Source organism: Danio aesculapii, chromosome 6 (assembly GCF_903798145.1).
Source record: "Danio aesculapii chromosome 6, fDanAes4.1, whole genome shotgun sequence".
Classification (NCBI taxonomy): Eukaryota; Metazoa; Chordata; class Actinopteri; order Cypriniformes; family Danionidae; genus Danio; species Danio aesculapii.
The window spans coordinates 4,063,627-4,083,458 of record NC_079440.1 but is presented as its reverse complement, the minus strand read 5'-3'; the positions used below and the strand labels follow the sequence as shown (position 1 = coordinate 4,083,458).

At 35.4% G+C, this 19,832-nt stretch overlaps 2 protein-coding genes across 2 annotated transcripts in view; one reads left to right on the top strand and one right to left on the bottom strand.

Annotated features, from left to right (window-relative positions):
• The window catches only part of szt2 (SZT2 subunit of KICSTOR complex), a 168,715-nt gene extending 158,688 nt beyond the window's left edge, over window positions 1–10,027 (bottom strand). Inside the window, 5 exon segments of the mRNA XM_056459355.1 lie at window positions 943–1,065; window positions 1,138–1,308; window positions 3,442–3,615; window positions 5,800–5,925; window positions 9,904–10,027. Of these exon segments, the coding sequence (XP_056315330.1) occupies window positions 943–1,065; window positions 1,138–1,308; window positions 3,442–3,615; window positions 5,800–5,925; window positions 9,904–9,927 (618 nt within the window). The 5' untranslated portion in view covers window positions 9,928–10,027.
• A 374-nt stretch (window positions 10,028–10,401) lies between these two features.
• Window positions 10,402–18,818, top strand: med8 (mediator complex subunit 8). The gene is made up of 7 exons (XM_056459354.1): window positions 10,402–10,487; window positions 10,717–10,838; window positions 14,447–14,591; window positions 15,058–15,198; window positions 16,275–16,362; window positions 16,654–16,890; window positions 18,662–18,818. Exons 1-7 carry the CDS (start codon window positions 10,482–10,484, stop codon window positions 18,724–18,726), a joined length of 804 nt encoding a protein of 267 aa, XP_056315329.1. The 5' UTR covers window positions 10,402–10,481; the 3' UTR covers window positions 18,727–18,818.
• Window positions 18,819–19,832: the final 1,014 nt, after the last annotated feature.

Here is a 19,832-nt window from a genome sequence, read left to right as displayed (position 1 = left end):
TGTATACTCCATCAGCTGTTTTCGTTTCTGTCAGCTTTGCATTTTGGATTGTTTGGCGCCATCTTGTGTCTGAATAATGCGCAGGTTAGTGTATACTCCATCAGCTGTTTTCGTTTCTGTCAGCTTTGCGTTTTGGATTGTTTGGTGCCATCTTGTGTCTGAATAATGCGCAGGTTAGTGTATACTCCATCAGCTGTTTTAGTTTCTGTCAGCTTTGCGTTTTGGATTGTTTGGTGCCATCTTGTGTCTGAATAATGCGCAGGTTAATGTATATTCCATCAGCTGTTTTAGTTTCTGTCAGCTTTGCGTTTTCGACTGTTTGGTGCCATCTTGTGTCTGAATAATGCGCAGGTTAGTGTATACTCCATCAGCTGTTTGGTGCCATCTTGTGACTGAATAATGTGCAGGTTAGTGTATACTCCATTAGCTGTATGGTGCCATCTTATGATTGAATAATGCGCAGGTTAGTGTATACTCATCAGCTGTTTTTGTTTCTGTTAGCTTTGCATTTTGGACTGTTTGGTGCCATCTTGTGTTTGATCTAGGTGGTTGTTTTTGCAGAATAAAACCTTCAGTCTTATATAACAGTGCTCTGCTTCACACCAGGCTGCCGATAAGGCTTTATTAGGCAATAACAACTTCCTGGAGGTACTTTATCCCTAACTTAACAACCATAATTAGGATTTTAAAAAGTATGCTAGTAAAGGCTAAATAAACTATGCTTAATAAATGCTGAACAAGTGTTGTTTATACTTAGTAAATACACTAGCTAACATTAACTAAATACACTAGCTAACATTAACTAACTAAAATGGTTGTAAAGTGTGACTATGCTTTTGAAAACACTAAATTAGAGACCTGACACATTTAATATGCTTTCAATGCATATAAAAAATAAATAAAAGAATCACCTAATTTGCAGCAGACAGAATAAGCACTTGCCTGATTGTGCTGCTGCTGTAAGACTTCAGCGATGCTGCTCTCCACGGCTCTCAGCTGCTGATAGATCTGATGCAAGAACTGCTCCAAATCCATACAGTCCAGCTGACAGCCCTGAACCAACACCTGAAGGCAGAAAACAGCTTAGTAAACCAGTCCATGTGCAGATGTAGATTCACAATCCCCTGAGATCCAGACCTGATGAGAACTAAGGCCAATGATGGAGGAATACGCCAGAATAGTGACGAAGATCTTGGGCTGGAAAACATGATCCATTCCTGGGATTGTAAAGGGCTTTGCCAGACCGAGTAAACAGCGTGACAGAGCATGGAAGACTTCATCGAAGATCATCTCTCCTGTGCTGTCATCCTGATAACGACAGTGCATTCATTAAAGGGTCGTTTCTTTCAAAGGGTTAGTTCACCATAAAATATAAATCCTGCTATTATTTACTCCCCCTCATGGCGTTCTAAACACTCAAGATCATAGATCAGGGATGGGCAAACTCGATCCTGGAGAGCCGGTGTCCCTGCATAGTTTTGCACCAACCCTAATCAAACACACCTGTTTGTAGCTTTCTAGTGATGTTGAAGACACTAATCAGGGTGTTCAGGTGTGTTTGATTAGTGTTGGAGCAAAAGTCTGCAGGGACACCGGCCCTCGAGGATCGAGTTTGCCCATGCCTGCCATAGATCATCTTCAGAACACACAAATTAAGACATTTGTGACCCTGGACTACAAAACCAGACTCATTGTAATTTATTTTATGTGGTAAAATAGGACAATAATTGGCAGAGATGCAAATATCTGAACCTCTGAAACACAAAATCTATATATTAAGAAAAATCACCTGTAAAGATGTCTAAATGAAGTGCTTAGCAATGAAAATTACTAATAAAAATTGACTTTTGATAAATTTGCAGTAGGAAACTTACAAAATATGTCCATGGATGATGATTTTTACTTATTATCCTAATGATTTTTTTTTGAAGAAGTGAAGAAAAATCTATAATTTCAACCCATACGTTGAAGTGTTAGCTATCGTAAAAAATTATACCTGAGCAACATAGGACTGGTTTTGTGGTCCAGGGTCATATTTTAGATTAAATCCAAAAGCTCTCTGACCCTCCATTGACTGCAACCCACCAAGAATATTGTATTTAATAGATGTCTAACAGATGTCTAAACATAGACAGCTTAGCGAAAACAAGGCTGTCCATGAAAATCTAATAGATGTCTAATAAGAATAGCCTAAAACTAGACTAGTCATCAAATACACAGACTAGACAGACTTGTGTAGTCATTCGTTCCTGTTTATTTGATGAATAGCCTAGTTTTGGGCTATTTTTAGACGTCTATTAGATGTTCATTGACAGCAAAATTGTAGCCTTGTTTTAGCCAAGCTGACTTCTATTAGATTTCATTTAAACACAAAAAATGTCCAGAAAAGGGACCAAAAACATTGTCAAAACCTTCCATGTGACTCGGTTCAGGTGTAATCATATGAAGAACGCTCCAAGAATACTTTTGTGCAATAAAAAAACTGCAAAAATGACTTTATTCACCAACGTTTTCTCCACGTCAGCTGCTACTATGGGCAGTACGATGAATTATCATTAAGATCAACATGCAAGCATCATACTGCTCGTAGTAAATGCACAAACGGTTAGATGCAGGCAAACAAAGCCATTTTTAGTGGGGGGGTTCATAAGTTTTCTTGGTGCTTCGTATGACTACAGCTGAAGTCACATGAAATGTTTAGACAATGTTGTTGGTTCCTTCTCTTGACTTTGAACATCTCAGGACCCTTCCTGTAAATGGAGGATGAATGGAGGAGAGCTCTCGAATTTAATTTATAATATCTTAAAGGGGAGCTATTATGCAAAAATCTCTTCTATAAGGGGTTTAAACACAGTTGTGTGGCAGCAATGTGTGAATATAAGCAGCTTCTAATGGTAAAAATGTATTCATTTTATTTTTTATAATCAGACTTGATAAAGTTTCTGGAGAAACACTTTGACTGACATTCTCTCTTTGTACGTGTCATCAGAGGGGGAAAGCCCCGCCCACTAGTGACTATCTCTCCCTCATTAGCATATCATTAGCATAGGACGTTAGTCTTGCTTTTGAATCTGCCACTATTCTGATACAAGGTAGCTCCGCCTTCTTTTGAAAAGAGCACAATCTCATTTGAATTTAAAGCGACAGTCACCAAAACACCACAATTTGGATCAAAGCCTAAAAGGGGCAGTTTCAGAGAGTTAGAAAACATTATTTGTGTGGAATTTTGAGCTGAAACTTTACTACACACTCTAGGGACATCAGAGACTTATTTTACATCTTGTAAAAAGGGGCATAATAGGTCCCCTTTAATTTGTGTGCTGCAGATTTTAGTGGATTGAAATGACATAAGGCTTGAGAGTAATTTATAACAGAATTTATACTTTAGGGCAAACTAATCCTTTAAAACAATCTCTAAATGTGATGTTGGCGATCTCTTACCACGATGCCAGTGGACGGGCTCAGGTCCAGCTCGATGATGAAGCGGTACCTGCGGGCCAGGAAGGTGATGCGTGTGGAGGGAACCAGCAGACAAGGGCAGGATGAGGGTGGAGAGTCGGGCTGCCATCCTTTCGGGAGGACACTCAAAACATCCAGCTCATTCTCAGACTTCAGCTGATGGAAACATACAGACAGTTATGATCATTTGATTCAGATCTACCACAAAATTTACCCCCAAAAAATTTACAAAACTGATTGGATTGGTTTAGGTCCGGCATGGATAAATCATCCCAGGCTCACTTGAAATAAAAACTTCCATGCAAGTGTAAAAAATAAGTTTCTCTAGCTACGTTTTTTTGCATATTTCAGATCACAAATCCACAAGAGGGCGCTGTTTACATTTTTGCAAATCTGTTTTATGTAACTTGGGGTAATTTTTTGCACATTACAGATACACAATCTTCTTGTAAATGTCCAGGACATATGTAAAAATAAAATGAAATTAAGGTTTACTAAAATAAATTAAAAACAAAAACTAGCAAAAAAACCACATTGTAAAATAACTCAAACTAAATTAAATAGTAACAACTTAAAATGTGTGGAGTTTGCATGTTCTCCCTGTGTTGGCGTGGGTTTCCCCCACAGTCAAAAGACATGCACTATAGGTGAATTGGGTAAGCTAAATTGTCCGTAGTGTATGTGTGTGAATGAGTGTGTTTGGATGTTTCCCAGTGACGGGTTGCAGCTGGAAGGGCATTCTTAATGCTGCGAATGATGTACATAAAAAATATTCATCAAATATTTCTATCTGTGTTTTACAGTTTGCACAAAAATATGAAGCAGCTCAGTGCTTCCCACAGGTTTGAAATATACTTGCAGATGTAGACTGTAGAAATAAAAGAAGATATCCACTATCTCTCTTGCTTTTATGCTATAATGTGCACTCACTGACAGGTCAAATCTGCTTCTCTCTCTTTCGAGTTCAAAAGCAAACTTGAATGCCAAAACATTTTAGATTTGTAATGTATATAAAATAGCCTATGAAATATATTAACATCAAATTAATAAAATAATTAGCAAAAGCTAAATAAATGACAGAATAACCCTAACCCTAATATCTCTAAATGTTAGCGTAATTACAAAATTAAAACCTGAAGATTATTTAAATAAGGTAAATGCGTTGATTAACCATTACTAGTGGTGTACATATATTTTGCAGCCAGTTTAGACTCATTTTGTCTCCTTCGAGTATATAGTAAGGTTTTTCTGAGTCGTTTGGATTAAAGAATTAATTATTTAATGTTTCTCTCACTCTCGCGACTGTGTGTGCGCAGTCAACAGCGAAGCCAAGCGAAAGAAGGCTTAAGTTAAAAGGGTCATGCGAAAACGCATATGAGCTTTCGAAAGCGAAAGCAAAAGTTGAATCCTGGACATTTTAGGAGATTTAGACGTCCCAAAAAGGCACATCTCTGTGGGTCTCTGCAGAGCACGCTGTCTGTGAGAGTGTTGATACTGTTAATCGAAACAGTTAAACAACAGAAGATTTTCCACTACTTAATCAATAGCAGATGTTTGGTTATATTGGGCAGATACTAAAAAGTGAAAAAGGACGATAATAATAGTTTAAAAATGTGTCACTAGATATACCTGGGCGGCCCGCCCAAATAAAGTCAATGTGTGGGAAGCACTGCAGCTATTTTCAACATTAAAAATAATAAGAACTGTGCCCTCTTCATTGAACCTTGTTTGTTTGTATGTATACTTGATTGTCCCTCAAGGGGAAATTTTATGTGGACTTACAGAGCACTTCAGCAAGTTCTGACACAATTAAAAAAAAAAAAACATCCATAAGAATTACATACATGAAGAAAACATATGCACATTATCGATCGGTCTTCAATAGTCTGATTGACACTGGGATAAAAGAGTTTGTAAGTCTGTTACACTTCCAGTGGAAGGGTCTGCATCTTCTACCAGAAGGTAAGAGATTATACATGGGATGGATTAGTACATGAGATGGATTGTTCAGAATTCTTTTCGCTTCATTCAGACTGCATTGCTCATATATTAGATTGCATTGCTGCATATTAGAATTACTTTTAAAAGATCATGTGACACTAAATAGTGGAGTAATGGTTTTGAAAATCAAGTATAAATTAAAATAGAATAATTTATTTAAATTTGTAATAATGTTTCGCAATGTTAGTTTTACTGTAATTAAATTATGATTATATAAATGCAGGCTTGATAAGCAGTAGGAACTTACTGACTGCAAACCTTTGAACATCAGAGTTACATCAAATCACTTCAAACCCCACTAACTGAACGTTAATTAGAAGCAAATAATGAGTCTCTCACCAGCTCAGACTGTGGACTGGGCCGAATAACCTGATTGAGTCGGCTGAGGAACCAGGACAGGCGCACGTTGCGTGAGATCCTGTACTCCTCTTTCATCAGCAGATACACCTGCTCAGCCTCCTCCACCTTCACACACAAAAACACCATCAATACAGACAGCAAACAACAGCATCACTTCACTACAGGAGCAAAACATATTGAGGTAAAGTTGGTTTTATATGTGCACGTTCAGACTTTCTCCTTAATAATATCATTTCAGAAAAGTGCAAATTATAAATAGGGAAATCATATTAGCAGCCAGTGATTATCAAAGTACAACATTGTTCACGGTCAATTAAATAGTGCGTATGTTGTTTTGAAGTCATACTTCGAAGCGATTTCAGACCCAATATTTAAATTAGCTTGGTAAACAATTTAGGGGTCGTTAAATGAATGAATGTGTGAATGAAAACCAACTTTACCTCAATGCAAAACATGGGCTCAAAACGCTGTTTGCCCACTGGTTGTTCAAATCAGACACTAGCTGCTTTTAGGAGGATACAGAAACAAGATTCATCCTTGTGGTCTAAATTAAAGAAGTTCTAGCTGTACCAATAAAAAATACCTCAAATATTTCAAAGACAAGAGCATGGTTTAACATTTAATACATTTTATTTTTCATGAATTCAAATGTGTTTTTATAAAATGCACACACTATCGGAGTTGATGTATTTTTACCTGCATCTTTACAGGAGCTAAAAAACATACATGTGTGCAAATTTTATGTCAGTCAAATAAGTGATGTTACATTTTGCATCATATTCATGTCCAAAAAGGAAATTAAATACAAGACAATCTACTTAAAGTCTACTTTAAGGTTTCAAATAACTTTTGAAAATACAATATATCAAAATATTGATGAAATAAAGTTCCAACATGCCTGAGTTCCCACCCTCCTCCCAAATAAAAATCCAACTATTGTGACCTGTACTATTTTTAATTGTTAAAATATTTTAAAGAATCTCAATACACCAAATTTCAAAAGTAAAAATGTTTAAATATTTTCCATAATTAAAAGCTACTTCAAAGCTTGTTAAAATAAACAATTAGAAATCTGTGGATTAAAATAGTGGCCGTACAAGTATATAGACCTCAAATGACAATTAATTAGTATTTTTGGGGTTAAACTGTCATTCTTTACTGATTACAGAGTACTTTACTGATTAAGAGTAATTTACTGTTTTATTAAATGATTGTTGTTCTAGATATAAATTGTTACACTGATTGAAGTTTCAGTGCATGTCTAACCTATGAAAATGATTAAAGCTGTATTATGCTTTTTTAAATGCTGATTGCCATCAGATACCATGAAATAATTTGTTTAAATTCTTTGAATCAATCAAAACATTTGACATAAACAACACCAGCAAATGTGTTTTATATGGTTAGAAAATGTCATCAAGAATCATTACCAGCGGGTAAATAAACAGATTATTTGCTGATTGTCAAAATATCCTGAATCCTTGCAGAAATAAGGAAATACAAGCATAAAACCAATGAGGGGGAAGAAAAGATTGAGACTTTCACAATTAATATTAAGTGCTGAAAAAACAAAGAACCAAAACTGCTTATCAGACAAAAGCAAACAAAGACAAAATGGATGTCTATTTCTTGACGGGTTAAAAAATAGAGTCCTGTGCTAAAAACACATTTGCTGCAGTGTTTAAAAACCGTAAAATGTATATTTCATTGACGTAAAGCTGGTTTTACATCCGCATATTCAATTAGTGACAACTTGTATTGATCCAAGAGCCAATCACACAGCAGAAATGTGCAACAATGGGAATCTAAAAGTGTGTTGATATTAGAGATGTGCTGAATTTTCGACCACAGAATAGTTATCGGACGAAAATGTTATGCCATTTAATGGACCCTCTAACTTTAGTGGCTTCAGTCATTGTTGGGGTACTCTTTTAAATCTGGAAGAATTAACAACTTATATTGAAATATTTATCGGTATCATTCAATTTAGAAAATAATTATCAAGACTGCATTTTTGTCATATCGACCAGCCCAAATTTCTCTATTTAGAATTGGGCAAAGAATACTATTCTGAAATGAGATTATTAAGGAGAAAGACAGAATGTGTGACTATAGGACCAACTTTACCTCAACGTCTATTTCTTTGACAGTATAAAAAAGAGAATCCCCTACTGAAAACACATTAGCTGCAGTGTTTAAAAACCGTAAGGCGTACATTTAATTGACGTAAAGTTGGCTTTACATTCGCATATTATATTAGTGACAACTTGTGGCACGCTCTCTATATTGTTTACCATGGTACTTTGAATATTAGTCTGAAATCACATGTAAATATGATTCAAAACAACAGCACTATTTATCTGACTGTGAACAATGTTGTACTTTGATAGTTCTTGGCTGCTAATATGATTTCTCTTAGGGCTGGCCGATAAACGATATTATATCGAATCGCGATAACATGTATGTCAATAACAATGATAAGGTCTGGACTTTTTTACTCTGTATTGATCCAAGAGCCAATCACACAGCAGAAATGTGCAACAATGGGAATCTAAAAGTGTGTTGATATTAGAGATGTGCTGAATTTTCGGCCACGGAATAATTATCGGACGAAAATGTTATGCCATTTAATGGACCCTCTAACTTTAGTGGCTTCAGTCATTGTTGGGGTACTCTTTTAAATCTGGAAGAATTAACAACTTATATTGAAATATTTATCGGTATCATTCAATTTAGAAAATAATTATCAAGACTGCATTTTTGTCATATCGACCAGCCCAAATTTCTCTATTTAGAATTGGGCAAAGAATACTATTCTGAAATGAGATTATTAAGGAGAAAGACAGAATGTGTGACTATAGGACCAACTTTACCTCAACGTCTATTTCTTTGACAGTATAAAAAAGAGAATCCCCTACTGAAAACACATTAGCTGCAGTGTTTAAAAACCGTAAGGCGTACATTTAATTGACGTAAAGTTGGCTTTACATTCGCATATTATATTAGTGACAACTTGTGGCACGCTCTCTATATTGTTTACCATGGTACTTTGAATATTTAGTCTGAAATCACATGTAAATATGATTTCAAAACAACAGCACTATTTATCTGACTGTGAACAATGTTGTACTTTGATAGTTCTTGGCTGCTAATATGATTTCTCTTAGGGCTGACCGATAAACGATATTATATCAAATCGCGATAAAATGTATGTCAATAACAATGATAAGGTCTGGACTTTTTTACTCTGTATTGATCCAAGAGCCAATCACACAGCAGAAATGTGCAACAATGGGAATCTAAAAGTGTGTTGATATTAGAGATGTGCTGAATTTTCGGCCACGGAATAATTATCGGACGAAAATGTTATGCCATTTAATGGACCCTCTAACTTTTGTGGCTTCAGTCATTGTTGGGGTACTCTTTTAAATCTGGAAGAATTAACAACTTATATCGAAATATTTATCGGTTTCAATCAATATAGAAAATAATTATCAAGACTGCATTTTTGTCATATCGCCCAGCCCAAATTTCTCTATTTAGAATTTGGCAAAGAATACTATTGTGAAATGAGATTATTAAGGAGAAAGTCAGAATGTGTGACTATAAGACCAACTTTCCCTCAACGTCTATTTCTTTGACAGGTTAAAAAAACGAGAGTCCTGTACTGAAAACACATTTGAAGCAGTTTTTTTTTAATGTGAAATGATCTGCTAAATAAAAATACATATATGTTTAGCTTATGTCAGAAAACAGCGATCTTTTTAACGTTGTACATGAACAGCATGTTGTTGTTGTTGTTTATCTGAGGGAGGGGCTGCAAACACATGACAGAACTGCATTAAACTGATTTACAACCAACCTCTGCGTTAAACTCCTCTAAAACGTGTCTAATTTAACATGTCAAACACTGCAAATGTAACAAGAACAAAAACAACAGAATAAAAGTCTTATAGCTCTTCTCAAGTCAGTGGTTTAGCTTCTGATCTGCTTATTTGCTCTGTTTACTTAACCTGTAAACAATTCCGAGCAAGAAACTGAACAAAAGAAACGAAATAGAGTTCATGTAGGAGTAGAAGTCACCTCATTGTCCTGTCTGTCTGCCATGCCGTGCTTCTCATTACTGGCAGGTTGTTTTTGTCAGCGAGTTTTACAGGGTTTGTGTCAAATATCTGTAAACTGCTGCTCAACTGACTGCAGCCGCTTCACTTCCTGTTCGCGTATTCAAAATAAAAGCCCTCTCAGATTAACGTTCTGTTGTTTATGTGCACAGTATTCTTGCAATGCTAAAATATTAAATAATTCTTTTTAAAGAATTAAATAACGAGATTGAGGAGAGATTTATTTAGTTGTGTTAAATATGCCAAATCAGTGGGCAGAATTTGGTTCCATTTGCTAACACATGGAATAAGCTTTTCGACCAAACTGTATATTTAGCATTGTACATAGCAACAATAGCTGAGATGTTAGTATATGTTGTCTTCCAATATTTTTTTCTGCCTGCAATACTGAAATCAAAATAATAATTTTATATCTTCAAAAAGGAACTATTTTCTTACGCGCGTGTTGACAGTCGGACTCGATTTGTCGCTACGAGGCTTTGTTTACTTCCGCAGGGGAGCTTGATTTTTCACCACACCGTTAACTTCATACCCTTAAGAATGCAGGTAACTTGTTTTAAAAACACTTACTTTATGTTCATTTTTAAAATCTTTTCTCATTTTTAAAACAGTTACGATTATTAACGCGACCAGATTATTTAAAGAAGATCTCATGTATTCAATTTTGTCTGTTTTATAGAGTGCAGCTATGCTAATTGTTGAGATTTACGCTTGGAAACACGTATAACTGTGATTTATGCAAAAAATGATGTATGTTTGTGTTTTATTCTGATAGCAGCGAGAGGAGAAGCAGCTGGAGGCGTCTCTGGAGTCTTTGGTCGCTCGTGTGGCTCATTTGAAAGGTTCCCTGCAGAGTTTCATTTATAAACTGGAGAATGAGTATGACAGACTGACGTGGTGAGTAAACATTACTGAGCTTTGATGATAAACCCCACAGTGGATATGTCAGAGTGCAACGAGTAGGAAAGAGTGTAGGGCGTTTTAACCGGTTTCAAGTTTTACCACGGTTTGAAAAATCCATGGTTTTCATTTATTCATTTTTCTTCGGCTTTGCCTTTTATTCATCAGGGGTATGAGCCACCACAGTGCAATGAACTGCCAACTTATCCAGCATATGTTTTACAAAGTGGATGCCTTTCCAGTTGGAACCCAGTACTGGGAAACATCCTTACACACTCATTCACACACACACACACATACTTTCACACACTACAGCCAATTTAGTTCATCCCTATAGCGCATGTGTTTGGACCCAGCCAGGACTCGAACCAGTGACCTTCTTGTGAGGTAACAGTGCTAACCACTAAGCTACCGTATTGCCCCAAATCCACGGTTTTAAATTCGTTAAAATATTCTGTTATAGTGTTCCTGCATTGTATCTAAGTTTTTTACGTGGTGTTTTGATATTTTTTTTAATCCTAGGTTATCATACCGTCAGAGCACCGTATACAGCACGCTACAAGCAGTGAGCGAATTACAGGGGGGTTTGGGGGGTTGAGTAAAATTGAGGTAAAGTGGGTTTTGTATTTGCACATTCAGAGTTTCTCCTTAATATTATAATTTTATGAAAGTATTCTTTGCAAATTCTAAATAAAGGGTGACACGGTGGCTCAGTGGTTAGCACTGTTGTCTTACAGCAAGAAGGTCGCTGGTTCGAGTCCCAGCTGGGCCAGTTGGCATTTCTGTGTGGAGTTTGCATGTTCTCCCCATGTTGATGTGGGTTTACTCTGGGTGCTCCGGTTTCCCCCACAGTCAAAACACATGCGCTAGGTGAATTGAATAAACCACATTGGCCGTAGTGTATTAATGTGACTAAGTGTGTATGGGTGTTTCCCAGTACTGGGTTGCAGTACCGGAAGGCCATCCGCTATGTAAAACATATGCTGGAATAATTGGCGGTTCATTCCACTTTGGCAATAAAGGGACTAAGCCAAAGGAAAATGAATGAATGAATGAATGAATGAATTCTAAATAAATAGTGACCTCATATTAGCAGTCAATGACTATCAAATATACAATATTGTTCCGAGTCAAATAAATAGTGCTAATGTTGTTCTGAAGTCATGTGATTTCAGACCCAATATTCAAAGTAGCATGGTTAACATTAGGTGCGTTCGACATGAAGCACAGCTGCAGCCGGTGATCAACGAGATTAGCCGAGCGCAGGCGGGGGCGGAGTTGAAAACGGAGCCGTCAAGCCGGACAGCCTGACACTTTGGGACTCAAAGTTGCTGCAGTCATGATGACCGATCACATGGCGTTTTTTATTTATGACAACAAAAGATTTACAAATAAAACTGAATACAGTCTCTACAAACTTCAGTTCATTTTTAAACAACAAAGGAATTATGAATTAAATATATTACAAATGCATGAGAGAAATAAGGGGAAATGAGAGGGTAATATAAACATAATAATGAACAGGCCTATTAAATACAAAGCAAAAAGCACAAGTTCTAGGAGTTTAGACATCACTCTAGGCCAGGGATGGGCAAACTCGATCCTGGAGAGCCGGTGTCCCTGCATAGTTTTGCACCAACCCTAATCAAACACACCTGCTTGTAGCTTTCTAGTGATCTTGAAGACACTAATTAGGGTGTTCAGGTGTGTTTGATTAGTGTTGGAGCAAAACTCTGCAGGTACACCGGCCCTCGAGGATCGAGTTTGCCCATGCCTGCTCTAGGCTAATACTTCTTGTTTGAATATGCTAAAGAGGGGTTTACATTTATTTACACTTATAAATATAAAACTTTAATATATATTAGTGTAAAACCCAAAACAAGGTGTTTTGATGAAGTCTTAAACAATGATTAAGATTATTTTGGATGATGAAAGCATTTTCGAAAAAGCACTTCCAATCCAAAAAGATTGAACAAAAGGACATTCCTAAAATAAGTGAGCTACACTTTAAGTAGAAGTTTCCCAGAAAGAGCAGGTATAAACGGCAAGACTGGAAATAATACATACATATATATATATATATATATATATATATATATATATATATATATATATATATATATATATATATATATATATATATATTTTAGAATCCTAAAAATGATTTTATAATTATTTAATAAAATAGTTCTTTAACTTAATTTGTTAAGAAACCTTTAGGGTGGCAGGCTCAATGATGATAATTATTTTATTTCAAGTCTGTAAGACTTATTTGAGTTCATATTTATGTTATTCACTAAAATAAATCATTTAAATCGTTCATGGAGCTGCATGCAGTAAATAGTCTGTATAAAAAAGGTCGAAAATAAACCTGTGCAAACAAGCTAGCCTTTATAACCAGATTATTTAACAAAACATGATTACTGCAGTGAAATATGTGTAGTCTTTTAATAAGCATGATGTGTACAAGATAGAGGTATGAAAAGTGAATTGTTTGTTTTAAAACGTTTGAATCAGAAGTTGTCTAATAATAAACCCAAAACACACGAGGTTGTTGTCATGCGGTGAACTCAGCCGATCGTGTAATATTGATGTCGTCATCAGAGCTCGTGCAGCCGCTCTTCAGATGCTGCACGGGCTGAATTAAGCTGCGGTCACACTGGGCTTTTCCTTCCATAGACTTCCATTCATACACACGCGAATGCGTCAGACCGGAAACGCAAGGTTATGCGTCCAGTTTCGCAGGTTGCTGCGGTGCAAAGTTCAAGCTTGGTGAACTCTGACCTGCGAAATCTCATCACTTGACTGCGTGAGACCAATCGAGGATCAAAACAGGACCTCTCTGGACAGAAATTTAAAACATGGAGCAATCGCTCGCTTTTTTCAATGTCTAATTATCTTGTTTAATCCCGCCCCTTTTCGCAGCGCCGCACGACAGAATTTCGCACACACAAAGCCCAGTGTGACCGTAGCTTTAATCGTCTGATCTCAGAGCGATGTCGCGGTACTTTGATGCCACATGTGACAGTCACGTGTCGTTTGGCGCAGCATCAATCCGGACAAAATTTCTAACCAGCATGCACCGCTTTAAGACAGACTTCGATCGATCTGCGCAGCGCTGCATGAAGTCGAACGCACCTAATATATCCACCGTGTCACATGTTGTCACTGTTCAAAAATGAACAAATGTGCTAATATAAAATCAACTTTACCTCAATGTGAGATTTAAAGTAAAGTTGGTTTTATATTCAGAGTTTCTCCTTGATATAATTTCAGAAAATATTATTTGCAAATTATAAATAGTGAAATCATATTAGCAGCTAACGACTATCAAAGTACAACATTGTTCAGAGTCAAATAAATAGTGCTAATGTTGTTTTGAAGTCATACTGATGACAAATGAAACCAACTTCACCTCAATTATTCAAAGTAGCATGGTTAACAATGTAGAGACTGTGTCACATGTTGTCACTGTTCAAAAATGAACGAATGTGCAAATATAAAGCCAACTTTACCTCAATGAGTAAATATGACTGAGCTCTTGTGGTAAACACCACAGTGGATCTGTTGGTGGCAGCATGCTGATGCGGATGTTTTGATTTCAGGCCCTCCGTGCTGGATAATTTCGCCCTTATTTCTGGACAGCTGAACACCATCAATAAACTGTTGAGAAATGAGAAAACCCCATCATACAGATCACAGGTCATCATACCACTGCTGCTGTCTCCTGATCGAGACGAAGAGCTGGCGGTCAGTGTCAACTCTATATGTGTACAATAATAATACAAATCAGATTCGCATTACAATAGTTATCTGTCAAATCACCATTATTTTATAAAGGCATGAGTCTTTTTTTAATCTTTAATCAGAAAAAAAGCTTAAAGGATCAGTTCATTTAAAAAAATGTCAAATATTCTGTCATCATTTCCACTTGTTCCTTACCTGTTTTTTAATTCGGTTGAACACAAAGTAAGATATACCGAGGAATGCTGGGAAATCAGTCATGGATTTCAATGGCTCTTTTTCTAATGTTCTTCAGAATGGCTTGTTTTGTGTTTAGCAGTTCATTTTTGGGTGAACTGTTCCTTTAAGCCGTAGCCAATTTTCAGAAGCGGTGTGTTTTCTATATAGAGAAATCCCCACATGGATGAAAATAATATTGTAACTAAGATTTCAAGCTGACTTCTATTGTATTCTGTGACTTCTGCTGACCCAGAAACTAACAGAGCAGCGAGTGCCAGTGTTCAGCCATGAGATCGTGCCTGATCATCTCAGGACCAAACCCGACCCGGAGGTGGAGGAGCAGGAGAAACACCTGAGTGCTGAAGCGGCCCGCATCGGTCCTGAAGTAGCTCAGGTGAACAAACATACACCGTGCTTTACTTTCCTTCCTAGCAAACACCCTAACAATTATTCAGATCTTATTAGCAGGGCCAGACAGAGTCAGCGGACGTTTTTTGCTATTTCTGCAGAGAATTTTGGTAAAAATCTTCAGATTTCTGCGGAAATATTTTGAGAGTATCATAACTAAAACCTTAATATGTGAAATAAAAAGTAATACCTTTAAACTTTATTAAGGTTTAAATCGCAAATCCAATTAGATTCACTTCATTTGGTAAACAAAGCAAGTCTCTCGTATAATATCTCTACTAAAAGACAGAAAATATTACTGTACAAACTGCATTGTACATAAATCAGATGAACATTTTCATATTAGTCAATAATATTACAGTAATTAATTAAAAAAAACTTAATAAATTTAGATTTACACACATTTACTGAAGTAAATAAACAGAATTAATGATGAGCTAAAATTCTGCACGTGCAGATTCCATGTGGGCCTACTTATTAGACATGAATATTTCTTCAGATTGCACACATGATTTAGGTTCTGTTTATAAGCAATGGAGTATTAAATGTGTAAAACACACAATCTGGTGCTCTCTACATGCAGGACGTTACTGTATATATTTTCTGTACTGAAAACTAATAGGTTGAAATTGAATATATATTTAATTTTGTTAAAGACTTGTTCGTGATGTAGGCTAAAATTGCTTTCATTTATTTACTTTCCAATATTCTTTATTCAGTTTTGACTGAATTTTTCTAATTAGCTTTTCTAATCATTTGTTTTTTGTGTGTGTGTGCTCAAAAAAGTGCCACAAAAACACACTTTCTCACTATTCTGATATAATAACACGTTTTAATAATAAATAATACTTTATATATAACATTATATTAAATAATTTATTTGTACAACCTAAAGTGACATCTGAGAACATCTATTTTGCTCTGAAAATCATGTAAAAATCTTGTTAAATCTTTCTTTTTTTGATCTCAAGAGCCACTGGACTCTCAAAATCCTTGGGGGATTTGCTTTAAACATATATTAAATAAGTGCTATTAGTATAAATATGGTTGTTTTCCTTTCAGAAACAGATCCAGACCTTGAATAAGCTTTGCTCGAATCTTTTGGAGAAGCTGAATAATCCACGAGAGGACAGAGACTCTGAAACCTCAGGTACTTTAACTCTTGTATCACTGTTATATTCATTGTTGGGGAAAGTCACTTTAGAAAGTAATGCATTTCAATATTGACTGTTCATTTCAATACAGCAATTTATTTAATTTTTAAAGCTAATTAATTAAAGTAAATAGTAACTCATTACATTATTTAAACAGTAACTTCAATATGATTACTTAATTTTTTTAAAGTAATGCATTACTGGGTACTTAAAGTCATATTATCACGTAACTGCATGGTTATGTTAGCCTGTATTACGTCTGATTTTAATGCTATATTTCTGTTTAGCTTTAAGACAAAACAAGCCGTCGTTTAATCCAGCCGATACAAACGCTCTGGTGGCAGCGGTGGGATTTGGGAAGGGTCTGTCGAAATGCAGACCGCCTGGACCTGTCGCTTCAGGTCACCCTGGGCAGCCCATGATGCCAGCGGGTCCGACTTTACAGCAGGTCACAATCGCTGGAGCTTCAGGTCATCAGGCTGGCATGAGCGGACCGGTCGCCCCGCAGCAGCCTGGACAACCTGGTACACATTAAATAACAGTCACAAACGTATTTACTCTTAAAGGGACAGTTCACACAAAAATGACAACACTTAACAGTAAGGTTTCATTAGTTAATGTGTTTACTAACATAAACTAATACAGGGTGTCCGTGGGGTCTTCAATTTCTAAAACTAAATTTTAGGCCTTAAACAGTTTTAAATTCACTGAAAAAGGGTGTTAAATACTTTTACTCCTGGTTTCACAAACAAGGTTTAAGGCTAGTCAAGAATAAATAGCATGTTTGAGCTGTCTCAACTCAAAATAACCTGCAGTGAGATGTCTTAAAATACATCAGTGTCATTTTTTTTCTCCAGGTGCACACCAGTAATATATTTTTCTAAGACCATTTTTATAAATTTGGCTTAAAGCTTAATTTAACTAAGGCCTAGTCCTGGCATAATCTAAGCCATTAATTACTTTTAATTTCCTTTGTCCATGTAAAAGCTACCCAATCAGTACGACAAACAATCCATCTAAAACAAAACAGTTTGCCAAAAGTAAAATTGATTAACTCTATTTACCTATATGGGCTAATTATCTTCCTTACATCCATACAATGGGTGCAGTGGGTAGCACGATCGCCTCACAGCATGAAGGTCGCTGGTTCGAGTCCTGGCTGGGTCAGTTGGTGTTTCTGTGTGGAGTTCGTATGTTCTCACCATGTTCGCGTGGGTTTCCTCCGGGTGCTCCGGTTTTCCCCACAGTCCAAACACATGCGGCGCAGGTGAATTGAATAAGCCAAATTAGCCGTAGTGTATGGATGTTTCCCAGTGTTGGGTTGCAGCTGGAAGGGCATCCGCTGCATAAAACATATGTTGGATAAGTTGGTGGTTCATTCCGCTGTAAGGACCCCTCATTAATAAAGGGACTAAGCCGAAAAGAAAATGAATGAATGAATGAACATCCTTACAATAACATTTGTTAAAAGGTTCTCCGTGTATTTATGCATGCATGTATGTTATAGTTTTTAAAACTTGTCTTTTTTTTTTAAAGAAAAGTTATGCTAATAAAAAATAGATGTATATAACTAGAGTTTGCTTGTTTTTATACTGTTTAAAATATATGGCTGAATTTTCATTTTAATGGGGGCAGTAAAACAAATTTCCACTAACCTTAGCGTTTTGTTCTGTGGAAGTCATGCATACTGGTCTTAAATTTGACTTGGTGAATCCTGCAGAAACCCTATAATAATGAACAGTGCTTGTACAGCATTTATTAATCATAGTTCAACATTTACTAATGAATTTGCATTAAGGTAAACAAATACTGTAATAAATTCATTGTTTGTTCATGTTAGTAAATACTTTAACAATAACTAATACAGCCTTACTGTGAAGTGTTACCATTTACTCACTATTTATTCTCCCTCTAGTGGTTCCAAACCTTTGAGTTTCTTTTCCTGTTAAACACAAATGAGGATATTTTTAAAAATGTTAGAAGTCGGTAACCATTGACTTAACTTGATGTTTTTTTCTATTAAACATTAAAGAAGATATTTTGAAAAATGTTGGAAGCGGGTAACCATTGACTTCCACAGTAGGAGAAACAAATACTATGGAAGTCAATGGTTACCAGTTTTCTAAATTTTTCAAAATATCTTCATTTGTGTTAAACAGAAGAAAAGAAAAAGAAAAGTTTTTGACAATGGGCATTAAATGATGACGCAATATTCACAATATTGCATGAACCGTCCGTTTAAAAAGTCACTTATGTATTCATGCTAATACATTTCTGCAATTTCCATTTCAACAGGTAAAATCCCCAGCAACATCAAGACTAACATCAAGTCTGCGTCCATGCATCCTTACAACAGATGAGTTTCATGCGGAAACACTGCTTTTTGTCATACAATGTTTGGAAATTAAGGCCATTTTTGTTTTGGAATTTTTCAATAAACATGTTTATTGGAGTCTTGCGTTATTTCTATTATTTTATCACTATCAGGATTAAAGATTTCTAAGTTATTATTTTAGATCTGGTCTCATTAAAAAGTTGTTTTAGACTAATGACACTTTCTGTTTTAGTCACCAGGTGGCAGTGTTGTTTTGTGTTCATTACAGTCCAATACAAACCTCAAGGACAAAGTAAATTTTTTATCTTTAATATTAATAATATGCATTCACATTAAACTGAAATTGATATTAAAGGCATTTTATAATAATTCAAAATATTGCTACAAATAAATGCTATCCTTTTGAGCTTCCTAAAATAATGTTTTATACTCCACAAAAACAACTAAGACTAAATATTACTTTATTTGATTATTATAAATTATATAAGCATTAATAATAAGCATCAAATTAAGCTTAATAATTGCACTAGTTTGCTTAAAAAATAAGTGAAATTTAAATCTTAGTTATATTAGCAACATCTTCTCAATATTTCATAATAAATCCAGAATATTAACTTTTTAAAGAAAATATGCACATTATTTTTAATGACCACATCAATTTTTTTAATGAAAATTACAAGCCTCAAGATTCATTTTTTACAGTGTACAATAGAAATAGTTTTCATGATGATGATGATAATAATAATAATATTTTATATTTTACTGAATGTTTGAACAAATCAGCTTTGATGAGCGAAAAAAACTTCAATTAATTTAAATGAATATTTTAAATAACCTTAAGTTTTATTGAATAAAATTAAATATTTTTCATGATCTAATTTTTATAAGAAATTTTATTTTTTATTATAATTATTATTGTTATTTATTGTTATTTATTTTTTGCAGCCTAAAATGATGGAAATTATTTTATGACGGCTTACATAATTTTGAGAAAATATCTGTTTTGATCTAAAAAAAATTAAATAAATAAATAAATAAATCATGTAAAACCTTTCTTTTTTTCCCTCAAGAACCATTGAACTCTCAAAACCCTGGAGGACAGACATGCTTCAATTTATGAGCAAAAAATAA